Source organism: Vulpes lagopus, chromosome 5 (genome assembly GCF_018345385.1).
Source record: "Vulpes lagopus strain Blue_001 chromosome 5, ASM1834538v1, whole genome shotgun sequence".
Lineage (NCBI taxonomy): Eukaryota > Metazoa > Chordata > Mammalia > Carnivora > Canidae > Vulpes > Vulpes lagopus.
The window spans coordinates 104,511,150-104,528,668 of record NC_054828.1 but is presented as its reverse complement, the minus strand read 5'-3'; the positions used below and the strand labels follow the sequence as shown (position 1 = coordinate 104,528,668).

The window sequence follows — 17,519 nt, the reverse complement described above, 5'->3', positions numbered from 1 at the left end:
TAAAAAAAAAAAACAATGGGAGGAAGAGGAAGAGCCAAACCGATTGAGCCACAGAGAGAACAAAGTAAGAACTTCACATGTATCATTGCAAACAGCAGAAGATTCTCTGTGTAGAAGCCACATGTAGCTGGATTATGGATTCTAAGCAATAATTATAAACCACAGTTCTGTACTCCAGAAAACTGGAAAGGAGAGTGTTGCTTCTCTTTTATCCTTGGGAAAGCAAATAAAGAATCTGATTTCCTGAAAGATGAGAGCTGAATGCATGAGCCCATTTTCAAAACGAGGCATGAAAAAGAGGAACTTATCAAAAGTGTAGAAACTTAAGTGCTTTTGTGACTTTTTTCAAATATAATAATGTGAAAATAATCCCCTGGGATTAATTTTGCAATGAAATTTCTATATTGTGAAATTCTCTTTAGAATAACGTAGAATTTTCACAAACTGTGATCAAAAAGTCTTTTATTAACACTAATTATCATTAGTATGCATTCTTTAGTTACTTTGCAATCTTGCTTTTACTTTTAGTCCCTCTTATGATTTTTATACCTTTGTTCACTTCTGGATGATATAAGACCTATGTATCCCAAAGTCATTTCCTTAGCTATGACAGAAAAAGGGATGTGATTAATAGTTACTACTTCATCATTTGGTACAGTGTAAAAGCAAAAACTGACACTGTTGTATTTCCAAGATAAAAATAAATATTATTTGATTTTTCTCTCTTCTTTCTTAGAAGTGAAATTCTAAGGTATCTATTAATTTAAAGAAGGTAACCACAGAAAACACTATTTTTCTTCTTACCTGGCAAGCTTTCGCTATTATGTCTGATGGGGTATCTTGTGAAAAGGCTGGTCTTAAAGCAGCTCCCACCTAGGAAAATGAATACAACCATCTTGTTTTTAAAGATAAGTAGTAAACATAAAGCCTCTTGTGTCCTTGGAGATGAAAACACACAAAATACATCTTTGTTATTTTCCTTTTTATCACATCTCTCTTATCTCTCTTTTGAGTTACAATAAATTCAAACATCATTTTTCTTTTGCTTTCCAGGAGGTTATAATCATTATCAAATCTATATGAATGCTATACCAAAACAGGCAATTAATCTTGCTTCTTTTTCCTTTGTTTTTGTTTAATAGTAAACAGGATTTTCTGACAAAGTAACAGATTCCCTGGAACAGAAAACTGCTATTCTTTTTTTATTCTGTCTATATTTTCCTGAATGAATTTCTAACAGTATTTATCTCATGAGTGAATCTCATATAACTGGATCAATTCCTTTAAATAATTGGTTAGTACTAAAAATTCACATAGTCACTCAGACACCATTTCACCTCAAAAAAAAAAAAAAGCTTTAAAAGAAGGATGCTCAAGAAATATTCATTTATCTACAGTTGTCATAGTAATAAGTGAAGGAAAATGAGCTTTACTTTTATTTTTTACTTTATTTTTTTTGAGCTTTAGTTTTAATAAGCCAATCCAGTCATAGGTTCTTAGATATATTAGATTTGATGTGTATGAACTGAATAAGGAATTAAATACAGTCAATTCCTAATTTGACACATCTTTCCTTACATGAGAGAGTCAGTCACTGAGATTTATCAATAGCAGTTTAGAAATGGATCCAGAGTACCTCTCCATGACTAAAAATACATGAGAACTAATTGCAGTATTGGTAGTACAGTTATCAATTAATCACAGAGCTGGTGCTGGCTCCTGTACTGAAGAAGAAAGAGAATATACTGTAAAAGAGATTGCTGGGTTGACTGATAAAACTGGAATATGCTGGACTATATAGAAGCAATATATCAATGCTGAATTTCCTGAAGTTGATTAACTGTTCCGTTATATAAAACAGTGTTCTGTCCTTTGGAAATACAGACTGAAGTATTCAAGGGTAAAGGACATGGGACAATTATAATTATTCTTGTAATTTTTCTGTGAGTTTAAAATTAGTCCTAAATAAAAAGTCAAAACTAAACAAAACAACAAACTTCATTCTTATAGGTTGAATATTTGCAATTAAGTAACTATATACAGGTTTTCTACAGTCAGTTGGGCAGTCATAACTTTTCTACAGTCAGTTGGGCAGTCATAACTTCGTCACCTGTACTTAGGATGGCAAAACAATGAGGCATACATTATTCACCCTTTTTAATTTTGTGTGTGTTTGAGTATAGTTTTTAGATGAGGTGTTGTGTATCAGAAGTTAAGGGTCTGGTATAAATACAGTAAAAAAATGTGTCTTTTTCCTTGCTAATTTAAGTTTCTTTGTCTTCATATAACCCATCATTACCAGGATTATTATGCCTCAGTTCAAGAACACAAAAATGTTTCTCAGGGGAAACAAGTATCTCTGTTTGGAATAAAATAAAATATTTTTTGAAGGTATAGAATTCTTTCAGTAATATTTTTAACTGCTGTTATTAAAAGTTATCCTTCGGTATACAATGTTGCCCTCTTTATTTCTAAAAATGCTTATCAAGTCTTGACATATAAAAGTAATGTCAGTAAATCCACAACACTCTTTGAATGCCCTTTTATCTTTTAAATGGCATAGCTAAACATCTAAACACAAGGCTGAAAAGCTAGGCTGCAATTCTATTCTAGTTTTATCACCAATACATTATCAGAACTTAAAAATAGTGACAAGTTTTATACTATTGTTTCAACTGCAGGATTCAACTATGTAACAGACAATGGGAATAAAGATATGCAGTTGAAGTTCCAAATATATTTCTCTAGGGAATCTTCACTCCTTTAATGATCATGCAAAGGTTCAATTTTAAGTTTTAAATAAACAGAGTATCTCACATTAGCTTGATACTGCTCTAAAATCACATGGCCTGGAAATTCTGGCTCAGGCACAGATGCAAATTTCTTGATAATGTCTTCAAGTGCTTGGAGCCCAGCCATCCGGAGCTGGTTACTATGATCTGTTGCAGCCATGAATGCCATGCGAATTAGGTCAGAGAGATGAAGTACCAACAGGTCGTCTAAAAATAAAAAATAGAAGGCAAAAAGGAAAACTTCTCCAAAAACAGGTATAACACAAAAATATGAAATTTCATTTTTTTTTCATTTCATATTTTTTTCATTTCATATTACAAAAGCACTTATATTCCCCATATTTCACTATGTTTAAAAATAACAAAGATACACTTTCAAGAAAGCCTGTATATCATAATTTCTCAAGAACATTGGTAAATTTTTACACAATATGGGAATAAAGATGACATTACTGGATGTACAATAACATTTGAAGCAAAATAACTGACTAGCATAACTTTCCCAAAAGGAGTTTGTAATCCTTTTAGAAAGAGTTGGCAGATTTTCCTGTTAAGAACTAGTTAGTAGGGCAGCCCCGGTGGCTCAGCGGTTTAGCGCCGCCTTCAGCCTAGGGTGCGATCCTGGAGATCCAGGATCGAGTCCCGCATCAGGCTCCCTGAATGGAGCCTGCTTCTCCCTCTGCCTGTGCCTCTCCCTCTCCCTCTCCCTCTCCCTCTCTCTCTCTCTCTCTCTCTCTGTGTTTCTCATGAATAAATAAATACATCTTAAAAAAAAAAAAGAACTAGTTAGTAAATACTTTTGGTTTTTCTGGCCATATAATTTCTATCACAACTATTCAACTCTGCTTTTGTAGAATGAAGTCATAAACCCTGTGTACATAAATGGGTGTGCTGTGTTCCAATAAAGTTGTATTTTTAAAAAAACAGGCTATGGTCTGGATTTGGACTGTAGGAAGTGGTTTCCCAACCTCTACTCTAAAAAAGACTTTTATAAAGATAAGATGTAGAAAAGGGAAGTCTTTTTCCTTTTAGAGTAAAAGCTACCCCAGATCTGCCCAAAGTTTAAAAGGAAGTCTCAAAAGAATTCAAAAGATACAAGTAATTTAACTACATCCCAGGACAAAGTCCAGCACTATTTAAAGGAATACAACAAAATCCAGCACTACTACTATAAAATTTGCAAATCTGGCATATAATAAAGAATTACCAGGGATACAAAGAAGCAGGAAAATAGATCTTGTAACAAGGAAAAAAAAAAAAACCCAAACCCTCAGTGAACAGAAACAGATACAGAAATGAAAAAGATGATGAAGTTAGCAGACAGGGGGCCTAAAACAGTTGTCATAAATATGTTGCCTATATTTAAAAAAGAAAATGAAAACCTGAGCATATTGAAGAGAGAAGTAAAAGACAGGGGAAACCACAAATGAGACTTGTAGAAATTAAAAAAAAAAAATACCTGAAATGAAAAATATACTGAATAAGATTATTAGTGATTAGTTACTGAAAAAGAAAAGATTGGTGAACTTAAAGACACAGCAGTTGAAGTTATCTAAAAGAATTTATCAAGCTCAAGTACTCTAATTTCTTCAGGAGGCTGCAAGACTCCCAAAGTCTTTTGGAAGTAATTGTAACCTGTGGCTCAGCTGGATTTCCAAAGAACTTCTACTTCAACAAGTTTCTGTGGTTATTGCTATTGTAAAGGTTTTTCCAAATCCAAGGAGATGAACTCCTACAGTAGGAGGGGAAGGGGCATGGGGCAGAAACTCTAAAATAAGGAGAGAATTAGGGGGCTGTTAGAGGTTTATTATATTCTGGGAGCAGTAGTTCCATACAACTAAAGCACAGTGGATACAAGGGGAGATAAGGATGATACAGGAAGAGCCTGCATAGTACATTTATTTGGTCTATAACTTTGAAAAGTATGCATTGACATGACTGTTCAGAATGGCAGGCAATGGGAACTAGAAAGGATTCTGTTTCAGCGCAGAAGAATGAAGCATGTCAGATACTGGAATCTAGGTTGGAAAGCTGTTATATCAGCTTACTATGTGAAGCACTCAGCAAACAAAGACAGAGAATATAGGCAATCCATCCACACACACTGCAAGTAAATTTCAAGTATGGAGAGCACTCTCCTCTTTCAAGGATATATAAATAAATAAGCCTATGAAGAAAACACACCCAAACAAAATAAAGACTCTGAAGATTCAGAAAGAATTATTCTCAAAAATAATTTTCTATAAAAATCAGAATAAAATATAGAAAATCACTTGATATCTCAATAGGATGCAAAAAATCCTTGCTGCTACAGGATAAGAACAGAAACTCATAACGAGTCAAAAGGATATGATACAATGAAGGTAGAAAAAAGACAAAAAACTTAAAGGAAAACTAAAAACAAAAGAAGACTTAAGATCCATTATGGGGGCAGAAAACAGTAAAACATTATCAATGATATAAAGGGAAAACTTGTGAGGATCTCTGAAAATGCAGGCAAAAGACAAGATACAAACAATGAGAGAAAAAGCATTAAATGCAAAGAAAAGAAGCCAACCTAAGGATCTTCCCTATTCCCTAAATGTCACACTTACCATGCCTTTACGAATTCTCTTTAGGGGCGTCTGACTCTTAAGCATCTGACTCTTGATTTCAACTCAGGTCATGATCTCAGGGTCATGGAGCCCCCATACCGGACTTCACTCAGTGCAGAGTCTGCTTGAGATTCTCTCTCCCTCTCCTTCTGTCCCTATACATGTGGGTGTGTGCATGGGTGCAAGTGTACTTTCTCTCTCTCTCTCAAATAAATAAATCTAAAATGAACAAACAAATCATCTTATTTTCTTTGCTTATAATAAACCAGTGTGGAAGGCAGAATAATAGTGCTCAAATATATCTACACCCTAATCCCTACAACCTGTGAATATGTTAACTTACATAGCAAAAGGGGGCTGGTAGATGTGATTAAGGTTATGGGCTCTAAAATGGAAATTATCCCAAATTTAACAGGTGGGCCCAATCTAATCACATAAGCCTTAAAAGCAGAGCACTGCTCTTGGCTGTGGTCACAGCCATGTGACATCTAAAGAAGGATCACTGAGACTGTCAGTGCTGTTGGCTTTGACGATAGAGAGAGGGGGCCACAACCAAGGAATGCAGGCAGCCTACAGAAGCTGAGAAGAAAAGACTCCTGGAAAGCCTCCAGAAAGGAAGGTAGCCCTGCCTTGATTTTAGCCCAGTGAGACTCATGTTGGACTTTTTGACCTATAAGAATGGTAAGATTAAAAATGTATGTTGCTTTAAGTCACTGAATTTGTGGTCATTTGTTATAGCAGCCATAGAAAACTAATACAACTAGCTTCTTCTACCTGGAAAATCTTTCCTCTGCCTTTAAAAATCCAGTTTCAAAATCACCTTTTCTATGAGATCTTCCCTGGCTCTTCAGAAAATGCATACTACTTTTTTTATGTCCCCAAAATACTCCATCATAGCACTACTGGAACATATAATTGTTTGAGAGATAAGTCTTTCTGTCCTCTAGAAATTCTTTAAGGATATGGGCTATGGCTTTTTCTTCTTTGTATCTTCAGTGTATAGCAAAGAATAGGATTTGGTAAATATTTGACAAATAATGACATGAATAAGGACACTGTGTTCATGATATATTGTGCTTTGCTGATAACTAGTTGTACATTCAGATTCATATTTTATACATAGAGTACCACTATTTTACTTTTTGTTTGTTTTTTAGTTCATTTGTGAGTTACAGTAAACTAAAAGGCGTTTAGTAATAAAGTAAACTAGAAGGAATTTTCATGTATAGACTTCAATATTATGAGTACATACAGTTTGCTTTAAATATGTAAAAAAATATGACAGGGTGATGAAGAGACAACAAAGTACAAGACAGAGAGTCTATAAAAAGTTTACAAAAGATAAAAAAGTGTCAGGTTTCAGTAACAGTTTTCACCTTTTCAAAAATACCTAGGAGCATTTCTGAAATCTAAGAGTTTGAGTTGAATTGAATGATGGCATTCATGAGTTCTGACATTCTTCACAGCTGGGACTGCAAAATTTATGTACCTTAAAGTTTTGCCATCTCTTTTATGCTTAACTGCTAACTAGGACAAAGTACAAAGGATATGTAAGTTATTGACATTGTTATCTTTAGGGCATGTGACTTAGATACCTCTACCTTAAGAAAGACAGGCATACACCTTTGGACCATCTTCTTCAACTTACCTTGCAAACATAGGTCAGAAGATGGGTAGTATGATTAATGGACAGAAAACAAAGGTAAAAGGAACTTCTAAGAAAGGAAAGGCAGTCTGAAACATGTTACATAGCAGCAAACCTGTATTTCAGATCTATAAAAATACTTTGGGGAAAAGAAGAAATGATCTTAAATTTACTTGTAGGGTTTCGTAGTTTAGCAGAACGTGCCATGGCAAGATCAAAGTGGGCCTGGTCCGCATTCTCACACAAATTGATGATTCGGCACAGGCAATCTGCAGCGAACACCCGAGTGGCCCAGCGAGGTGCCACAAAGGGCTTTGATTTATCTTCTTCGCCTAGTGTGGTAAACATGGTATCATCATCCATCTCATCTTTCTTCTCAGCTTCCTCATCTTTTCCACTACTTAAGGGAGTTGCAGTGCTCATATCTATAATAAAACCAAAGCATATTATGACAATCTCAAATACGGCAAAAATGATGTTTTTGAACTTGCATTAATGTTACAATATTTCTAATAAAAAAGGACTCAATTCTTACTCCTTTGAAAACAGAATTGGCAAATTTTTAAAAAATCAATCTGAAAGCAAAGAAAGGATAACATAAAAGTGCTTTACATATTTTACTAGTTTTACATACTATGAATACAGAGTTAACCTGGGATTTTTATACACGAAAATTTTGTTTGAATTTAGTTATTTTCCCTAAATCAAAAAAAGCTCATTAGTTTGTAACATAATTCACCTTCAACATTTATAGATGAAAATTTATTAGCATTTTTAACTATAAGCTCAAATTCACATATATGTATCTATATATCTTTTTATGTATCTATATCTATACATTTACATGTACAGATTTATACCAGAGGAACATATTTTATATATTAAATACATACCACTAGAAGCTGCCAGGACATCTTTACAAAGCATTAACCAATGGGAAAGTTTTTCTACAGCCAGTGATGAGAGCATATGCCCCAAAGTATCATGAATATCAGAACATAATTTTCTATCTGTCTCCCGGTCTAGCATTCCAAAAAGAAGTCCCTCAAGACCAGTTTCTGTTATATTAACACCTTGGTGCCGGCAATGGATATCACTTCGAGAACTGACTCCAGGTGCAAAAGGATTGATATCTGAAAAGCAATTTTTACAAATGAGCTTGTATAGGATTTTGCTGTATACTGCAGGTAACAGTTATGTTAAAGACCCAGGCTTACATGTAAATTCAAAATTACAACAAAACAAGCTAGCTATATGTAGAATTGATGTTCTCCAGTTTATATAGCCATAGATTTAGAATTGAATCTGACAATAAAGGCAAAACTATGATCTTTAAGACTGATTATTCTGAGGTATTTTAAACAAATCTCCATAGAAAACTCAATAAATATATTATTTCATTCTAAAAAAGAGAAAAGTGTGGGAAAGATGTGGGAAAGACATATTCTAAGTAGATTTAAAAGACTGAAATATAATTATTGTTATATTTATTAGAACAAACTGAAATTTATTTAGTCTTATAGAACAAATTGAAATTTATTCAGTCTTATAGTTCAGATTCTTAAAAATCTATAAAGCCAGAACACAAATTATAAATGGATTTCACTCTAAAAGATCATTTAAAAACTGGGAAAATCAGGGTGCCTGGGTGGCTCAGTGGTTGAGCATCTGCCTTCGGCTCAGATCTTGATCCCCGGGGTCCTGGGATGGAGTCCCACATCAGGCTCCTCACAGGGAGCCTACTTCTCCCTCTGCCTGTGTATCTGCCCCTCTCTCTCTCTCTCTCTGTCTCTCATGAATAAATAAATTTTAATTGATTAATTTTTAAAAACTGGGAAAATCCTTTCTAAGAAACATATAGTCAAATAGTCATTTTGAGTGGGGAAATGGATAAAATAGGTGAAGGGGATTAAGAGGCACAAACTTCAAGCTATAAAGTAAGTAAGAGGCTTGAAGAGTACAACATAGGAAATATAGTCAACAGTATTATAATAACGTTGTATAACGACGAATGGCGACTACATTCATCATGGTGAGCACTGCATCATGTACAGAATTGTGGAATCACTATGATGTATACCTGAAACTAATATAAAATTATATGCCAATTATACCTCAATTAAAAAAGTAATATTGTTATAAATAGTAGTCAAATGTCTTGCTTTATCTGAAAAGCTTTTTGTTCTTATAAACACCAGAAGCTGTACAACTGGTAACCTTAAGAAAAAATACTAGGAGGCTCCAAGTTCTAAAGCCCTTTGAACCTTGAAAAGTGTAAGACAAAGGGATGTAAACTGAAAGTGGTTCTTTTAGTTGAGTCACTCTAAAGGCAAAATAAGGGGAAGTTTGTAGAAAATAGCCACAATGAGAGGAATGCAGATAGCAGGAAAAGTCAAAAGAAAAGGTTCCAAGGAAAGAAAACATTAGCAAGAAATTAGGCGCAGAGGCTTATTTTTCACTTAGCAGCTGGTAGTGAATATGTTGCCACATCAGGAATTAGATTCCTACAACATGAATTTTCATAGCTATATGGTATGCAAACCACTGAATTAAGAGAACATTGAGGGTGCCTGGGTGGTCAGTCAGTTAAGCATCTGACTCTTGGTTTTGGATCAAGTCATGATCCAAAAGGGGAGGGGGAGAGAGAGAAAACACTGATCATTGAAGATGAATTCCTAAAAGAAGAATCGCTAGGTCAAAGGGTAAACTGACAAAAAATACTGACAAATCAGAAAATTTGTCATTTCTTTACATTTCTTTCTACCAGCAGTATAAGACAGTTTTCTTTTATCCATACCTCTCCCAGTGCTGGTTATAATTATTATTTTCTTTTTTTTTTTAAGATTTTATTTATTTATTCATGAGAGACACACAGAGAGAGGCAGAGACATAGGCAGAGGGAGAAGCAGGCTCCCTGCAGGGAGCCTAATGCAGGACTCAATCCCAGGACCCTGGGGTTCACGCCCTAAGCCAAAGGCAGACACTCAACCGCTAAGCCACCCAGGCATCCCTAAAATGATTATTTTTAATTTGGTCAGTTTTATAGAAGAAAAATGCTATCTTATGATTGTATTGACTTGCAATTATTTAGTCACTGGAGGTTGAAAATATTCATATGTTGATATTTCTTTTTTTTTTTTTTTAAGATCTTATTTATTCATGAGAGACACACACAGAGAGAGAGAGAGGGAGAGGGAGAGGGAGAGAGAGAGAGAGAGAGAGAGAGAGGGAGAGAGAGGCAGAGGTACAGAGGGAGGAGAAGCAGGCTCCATGCAGAGAGCCTGATGTGGGTGGGACCGGATCCTGGGACCCTGGGACTATACCCTGAGCCAAAGGCAGATGTCCAACCGCCAAGCCACCCAGGCGCCCCAACATTTCTTCTTTGATGAAACATGTTTCTTATTCTCTCATAATTTCTACAGAAGAGAGTTAATATAGCAGGCCTGAGATGTCTTATATGGCCTGATATTCAGATTAGGCCTCAGCCAGCATCCCAGAGAACTGGGTTTCAAGACAGTTCTCACCATTTCCTGGTCAAAATAGCTCACTATGCCTAAGCTATTTGTACAAACAGTATGGTTCATGCTGAATACCTACTTGCCTTCAAATGTCTGGACTTTTGGAACATGCGAGGCAGAACATGCCTAGTAAACAAGCACTCAATAAAAACCTTGGGCATTGGGCCCCTGACAAGCTGCCCTGGTAGACATTTCATATATGCTGTTCATGACTCATTGCTGGGGAGTCGAGCAGCTTCTGTGAGACTTCATGGGGGTGTGGGCCTTGGAAATCTGTGCCTGGTTTGCTCCAGACTTAATGTCAAGTGCCTTTTCCCTCTGCAAATTTTGCTTTGTATTGAGTTGCTGTAATAAATCATAGCCATAAGCATGACTATATGCTAAGTCCTCCTCCTGCATCATCAAACCTCAGGGTAGTCTTAGGAACTCCAACATACTAAGATTTTAAGCTTTAAGAACATTAAAATATAAATTTGCACATTTCAATGAATAAAATAAATTAATAAATATATTTTACAAATATTTTCCCCTCTTAGTTTGTTTTTCAATTTTGATTATGGTGACTGACATGTATAAGTTTTAAAATTTTATATGTATTGAGAATTGTAGAATTATTTTTGGTTTTGGCTATGTTTTCTCTTTTAAAAGCAATAATGTCTACTATATAAATAACTTCTTTCTACATTCTACAATACAGTATATTTGTTAATAGAGCTCTTATACTATGCAAAAAATTGAAGTTATTTTAGTATCTTGCTTCTCAGTTCTCAAGCAACTTCTATGCATTAGAAAGCTCTTACAAGTAAAAATTTTCTCACAATAGGGAAAATATCTGTCAGTTAAGGTCTGAAAAGTGCGTGAGCAACCTATCCCTAGAGACCAAAAGGCCAGCTATGAAATTCAAGCTTTGGTTGAATTACTCCCAAAATGCATTAAAAACTGGAGAAAGCAAAGATCTACCTTTTGCTACCCAAACATTTACTGACATTTTTGTTTTATTGGTTACTCTAGTCTTACCTTCTTGAGGAAAAGCTACATCACAAAGGGTCACCTAGCATCAGAGACTGGAAGCTTTCAGGTACCCCCAAAATAGATAACTTCTCTTTCCAGAAGTCTATTAGTGATGCAAAGTAATATCCTTAGGGTTAGTTATCCATTATATAGGTAAATCATCGTGAAGGGATGGCACAAGTATCTTGATATTAAATGATATTTAGTATTTTTTTTAGCTCCAAACCTTAAAAAAGGTAAAAGGTGTAAAATTACCAAGAAAATTATACTGGAATTTTCAAAGTGATAATGGTTTTATTTTACCTAAAATAAGAAGACTGACCATACTTCAAAGAAAAAATGTTAAAGAGCAATACGTATTTGAAATCTTAAAGTATTTAAACAAAAAGAATATTGACTGATAAAGTAACTTACTAGTACCAGCATTTTCCTTATCACCTGCATTTTTTGCTAGGCTCATGGCATATTCACATACTTCAGCTGCTTCCCTTTGTGCAAGCTGCCGGAGACAAGCCACAGCTGCTCGGCGAAGTAGCAAATGGGAGCTACATAAATGAACCTGTAAACAATAGCATATTAGACAATTTCTTTAAAAAATTGGAATTTCATTTGCCTAATGAATATGTATTAACACCTTACTTGTAAAGAGGCTCTTCATTTAACAACAGAATACATCAGTTAATACATCAGTTGTTAAACATATAGCCAAACGATGTACTTTTGGAAAAATAATCAATGATGTATATAAGGAATATTTTAGTGGCCAAAATAACTGTCCCAAGACCTGGTCACTATAAATCATATAATATACTTACATAAAAATCTAGAAGGATCTCGTGCACATCTCATTTTACATATGGTCCTACTAAATATTATCATCTAAATTTTTTTTAAGTGCATGGAGGTTATATATAGCCAATGGAAAGTTAGGGGGTAGGGCACACAGCATGAATTGAAGGAAAAGAAGGGTATTTATTTAAATAAAAAAATAAAATCAAGCAAACATAAACACCTGGAAAGAATTCCAAAATGGGCCCTTTTGGAATAGAATTGTTTTTAATCTCAAAAGTTCCTGAAAGAATCAATGTAGTACACTTTAATACATGAAGTAAAGTATAAGACACAGCGCAATAAGATGATTAAGACCTCAAGCTCTAGTTGCTAGACTGGGTTTGAATCTTGGTTGTCCCTGACTCCTGTGTGACATTAGGCAAATTACTTAACCTCTCTGTGCCTTGTTTGCCCACAGGCAAATGTGGAGAGTAATTCTTTGTAGGAATATAGTGAAAATAAAATAAGTTAATGCCAGTATTTTGCTTAGGACAGTGATTGAGAGATGTTATTTGCTCAATATATGTTAGCTATTATCATTATTACTATAAATCTGATTCATCAAGAAAATACTAAATTATGTTCCATGTGCTTGCCTTTTAAGCAAGGACATAAGAAATATATTTTAGAAAAAAAAATCTCATCCAGAAATAGTGTAGGGGGGTAATAACTATACAGAATACAGCACCTCTTCACAATGCTGAATAGTATTTTTATGCTACCAATATAGCATTTGTAATTCAAGATGTATTTGCATAAAATTCATAGCCCATAAAATTTATATCAAGTATTAAATATATCTAAATCTGTATCTACAAGGGGAGAAATCCTGACAGTTTTTTTTTTTTTTCAATAAAATGCTTTATTCACTCCATTTCCTTTAAAATGAAGACATTTTGGAACTTTCAAATATCCTGTAATTAGAAATCTTAAGCACGGTCATATGAGATGGGAAGAACAAGTCATTTAGACTCTCAGAGTTTCTGCCTTTTTATGTGTACAATGAGAACAATATCTGCTCTATCTTATGTAACTGTGGTAAGAATCAAATGACCAAATATATATAAAACAGAATACCATAAAAATTTAATTTAGTTGCAACTAAATAGAATTGTAGCTAAGAGGGGTGTCTGGCTGGCTTAGTTGGTGAAGCATGTAATTCTTGATCTTGGAGTTGTGAGTTCAAGCCCATGTTGGACATAGATTCCTCAAAAAATAATTTTTTTTATTTTGAAAAAAAAAAGAAAAAAACAAACAAAAAAAAAGAATTGTAGGTAAGAAAACACACTCAACAAATATTGACTGGCAGTGCCAAAGAGGAAAAAAAATAATTTCTGTTTACTCTTTCCAAAAAATCCATTTTAATGATTCTGAGGCATATTTTGTTTTCCATTTTAACATCTCTAACTTAGATATGTAAATTACAATTGATGATGTCTTACAGTCACTGTAAACCAGGTAAAAGTAAAGACATATTTGTTTGTAAAACTCTCCCTTGGCATTTTGTAAAAGCCACAAAATACAAAATAAAATATATTAGATAAAAATATGTGGCTTCCTCATGGACCTTCTTAGCCCCTTGGAGATAATCACAGTCTATAGTGACATCCATCATTATAGCTTCATTAATCTGTTCTTGAACTTGATATAAATGGAACCAGGTAGTGTGCCCTCTTCCATGTCTGGTTTCTTCTCAGCAACTTGTCTGTGAGTCACCCATGTGATTACATTTCACAGTTCATTTTCACTGCTGTGTAGTATTCTGTTGAATAATCATATCACTCTGTATCCACTGCTGACTGTAGACATTTAGGCCATTACTGTGTTGTGGCTGTTATAAATAACCCAGCACTGAACATTCCTGTACATGTATTTCAGCACACATGCACATGTATTTTTGTCAGGTGTTTACTTAAGAATGAAGTTTCTGGGTCACAGCATATGCATATATTCAACTGTTTTAGATTATGCCTAATTGTTTTCTAAAGAAGTTTCTTTTTCTTTCCACAAACCTCAGGAACATTGTGTTGCCTCCTCCTATAGTAGACCTCTACCTTCCTTAAAAAATGCCTGTTACTTTACACTGTATGCCACCTTGCTATCCCTTGTTGTGCCCACCATATACACATCTCGCCCTGGACACCCCTGCTGTAACTGACATTTTCTACAATTATCCCAGATGACAAAAATGCCTATGTGTGGAATACTTCTATTCAGACAGGAGAACTCGTAACTGTGGTTACATGATATGAAAAGCAGTTGCTAGGGCACCTGAGCGGCTCAGTTGGTTAAGGGTCTGACTCTTGATTTCTGCTCAGGTCATGACCTCAGGGTTGATGGGCACAGGGCCTGCTTAAGATACTCTTTACACCTCTCTCTCTGCCCCCCTCACCCACCCCACTCATGAGTGTGTGCGCGTACACACACACACACTCTTTCTCTCTTAAAAAAAAAAAAAAACAGTTGCTTGCCAAGAGGGAAATAATAATAACTCAGATAGGTGGTTATTCTTTCAAAAGCATATTTTGAATAGTTCTTACATAACACAAATTTTAAATCTTTTACATAATTTAAAGATTACTATGGTAAAACTCACCTCTCAATACATTTGCTGAAAAAATTGCATTTCATTTGTGTTAAGTATACATGTGGTTTTACATAACACTGACATTCCTGCTGGCAATGATTGATTACAAATGAACAAGAAATTTATAAAAATCTGAACTGATTCCACTAATTTGAATGAACCCATGGGTGGACTATTTTTCACTGTGAAAAGATCTGGCAACAGAGATAGCACGGGGGCTTTTGGCAATGTGGAAACAAGACAACCCTGTGAAAGTCCCCCTTTCTCATCTCTATCCAGCCATGCCATGTCCTTCCAACCAACTACTTGTAATCTTACTACTCCAACATGCCTTGTAACAAAACCCTTGGTGTCCTGCTAATAAGGAAATAAATTTTGAGGTATTTATCTTGTGTTAATACACAGGAAGCTCATTGTGTAGCCTATGGTTAATTGACAACCTCCACTGAAATAAAGAAATTCACATTATTACTTTACCAGATCCTCTTAAATGTGTTCCATCTCATAAGGTCAACCTCCATAGTATAATTATATTTAAGGAGAAAAAAAATGTAGAGAGGAACCAGACAGCCTGAAAAGTGTCTATATTTTCATCACGTTTGTCAGTTATCTAGGCTGTATCACATAACAGTTTGATCATGTAGAGCCAATTTGCTCAAGATATGTCATCTATGCCCTCAGAGATTAGGCATTAGACCATGGTTTTGGGCAGGATGCTACATATCTTGTTGTAGAATGCAATCAGGTGTAAACTATTAATCAACTATTTTGTTTGTGGATGTTTTTTGTACACATTTCATGTGCATCTGGTTTCTGCCCTGCAGCACGATCAGATTCTTTGATGGTCTAGGACTGGTTCAGTTTTCCCTGGTCTATGGTGAAACAAGATAAAATCTTGTTGCATAAGTAAAATATACCACATCAGATCTAACATCTAATATGTCAGCCTTTCAGTTCCTTCACCCCATCCTGGATAACCTTCTCCTCCCTTTACGTGAGCAATATCCTCCCATGGTTACATCTACAGTGCCTTTCTTTCTCCCTATATATCAGCCTCCTGCTGTCTTTGCTTTCCTCCAAAGGAGACCTCGTAATGCATTATTGTAGCACTATCTTAACATCCTTATTTCTTTCATCCTGCTGTCATTTAATTGAATCTACTTGGCCAAAGTTCAACTATGAATGTATCAAAGTATCTGGCTGCTCAAAGGTTGGTTATAAGTGCTGGAGAAAAATCTTTAAAGGTGAACTGCTAGCATCATGAATCACACAATGGAGCAAAAGGGTCATTACCCTCAGCTGAACCCTTAGTATTACCACAGAATCTTCTATTTCTCCAGTTAGTTCAATTTCCTACATTCTATTCACCTCAAACTTCTGGCCCTCTTCTTTGCTCCCTCACTCATAAAACTTACCTTCCCTTTTAGTTGATCAAGAAGATACAAGTTATTAGATGATAGCCCCCCAACTTCCAACCACCAAATCCAAAACCCCACCTCTATCTACACTCATCCTCTTCCCGTTTCTTCATATTGCACTGGGGGAGACATTCTCTTACTTGTGCCCTGGAAACTCTATCCTATCAGAAACTTTGGAGGGTTACCCATTCTCTGCCCCACACCTTAAACTCTCTCACCCTACTGGTTCCATCTTCTATGAATGTATGTATGTATGTATGTATTTATTTATTCATGAGAGACACAGAGAGAGAGGCAGAGACACAGGCAGAGGGAGAAGCAGGCTCCCTGCAGGAGCCCAATGTGGGACTGGATCCCAGGACCCCGAGATCATGCCCTGAGGCGAAGGCAGATGCTCAACCACTGAGTCACCCAGGTGTCCCTCATCTGCTCAGCATTTAAACTCTCACTTCTCACTACCATAGGAGAAAAAGTATCACCTGACCACATCACCCCTTTGACATGTGGCCCTTAGTCCTCTCCTATAAAGTCAACTTTATTTTTTTTTAAGATTTTATTTATTTACTCGTGAGAGAGACAGAGAGAGAGAGAGAGGCAGAGACACAGGCAGAGAGAGAAGCAGGCTCTGTGCAGGGAGCCCAATGTGGGACTTGATCCTGGGACTCCAGGATCACACCCTGGGCTGAAGGCAAGCACTCAACCATTGAGCCACTTAGGTACCCCTAATGTCAACTTTAGAATGAAGTTTCTATTCGCATCCCATTGTTAGCCCATCTGGGTTTCCATTTTGTAACCATTCTGCTAGATGAACTCTTGTTAAAGACATCATATGACAAAAGTCAAAGGACACATTATAGCTCTCATCTTCATCTCTCAACAATATGTGATATAGCTGACTATGCCTCTACTCCACTTGGCTACTGTTAACACTACAAACTATTTTTCCTTTAATCTCTCAGATAGCTTCATATTTTTCCTGAATCTATTTCTTTTCCTTAATTTTATATGTGGGTTTCTCATTGAGCACTTTTCCCCTAGTGATCTTAACTATTCCTGTCTTTACTTCCCATTTAAATTCTTATGCCTCCCAAATTTACCTTTCCAACAAATTTCTCTTTTCTGA

At 35.5% G+C, this 17,519-nt stretch overlaps 1 protein-coding gene across 2 annotated transcripts in view; it reads right to left on the bottom strand.

The window, feature by feature from the left end:
• Positions 1-17,519, bottom strand: part of HEATR5B (HEAT repeat containing 5B) — a 98,948-nt gene that overhangs the window by 33,218 nt on the left and 48,211 nt on the right. For both annotated transcript variants that reach the window (XM_041755039.1, XM_041755040.1), the window contains exons 22-26: positions 11,975-12,119; positions 7,925-8,164; positions 7,205-7,456; positions 2,818-2,999; positions 805-873 (exon numbers count right to left, since the gene is read on the bottom strand). In XM_041755039.1, coding sequence (XP_041610973.1) covers positions 805-873; positions 2,818-2,999; positions 7,205-7,456; positions 7,925-8,164; positions 11,975-12,119 — 888 coding nt within the window. The remainder of the gene's footprint in view (positions 1-804; positions 874-2,817; positions 3,000-7,204; positions 7,457-7,924; positions 8,165-11,974; positions 12,120-17,519) is intronic.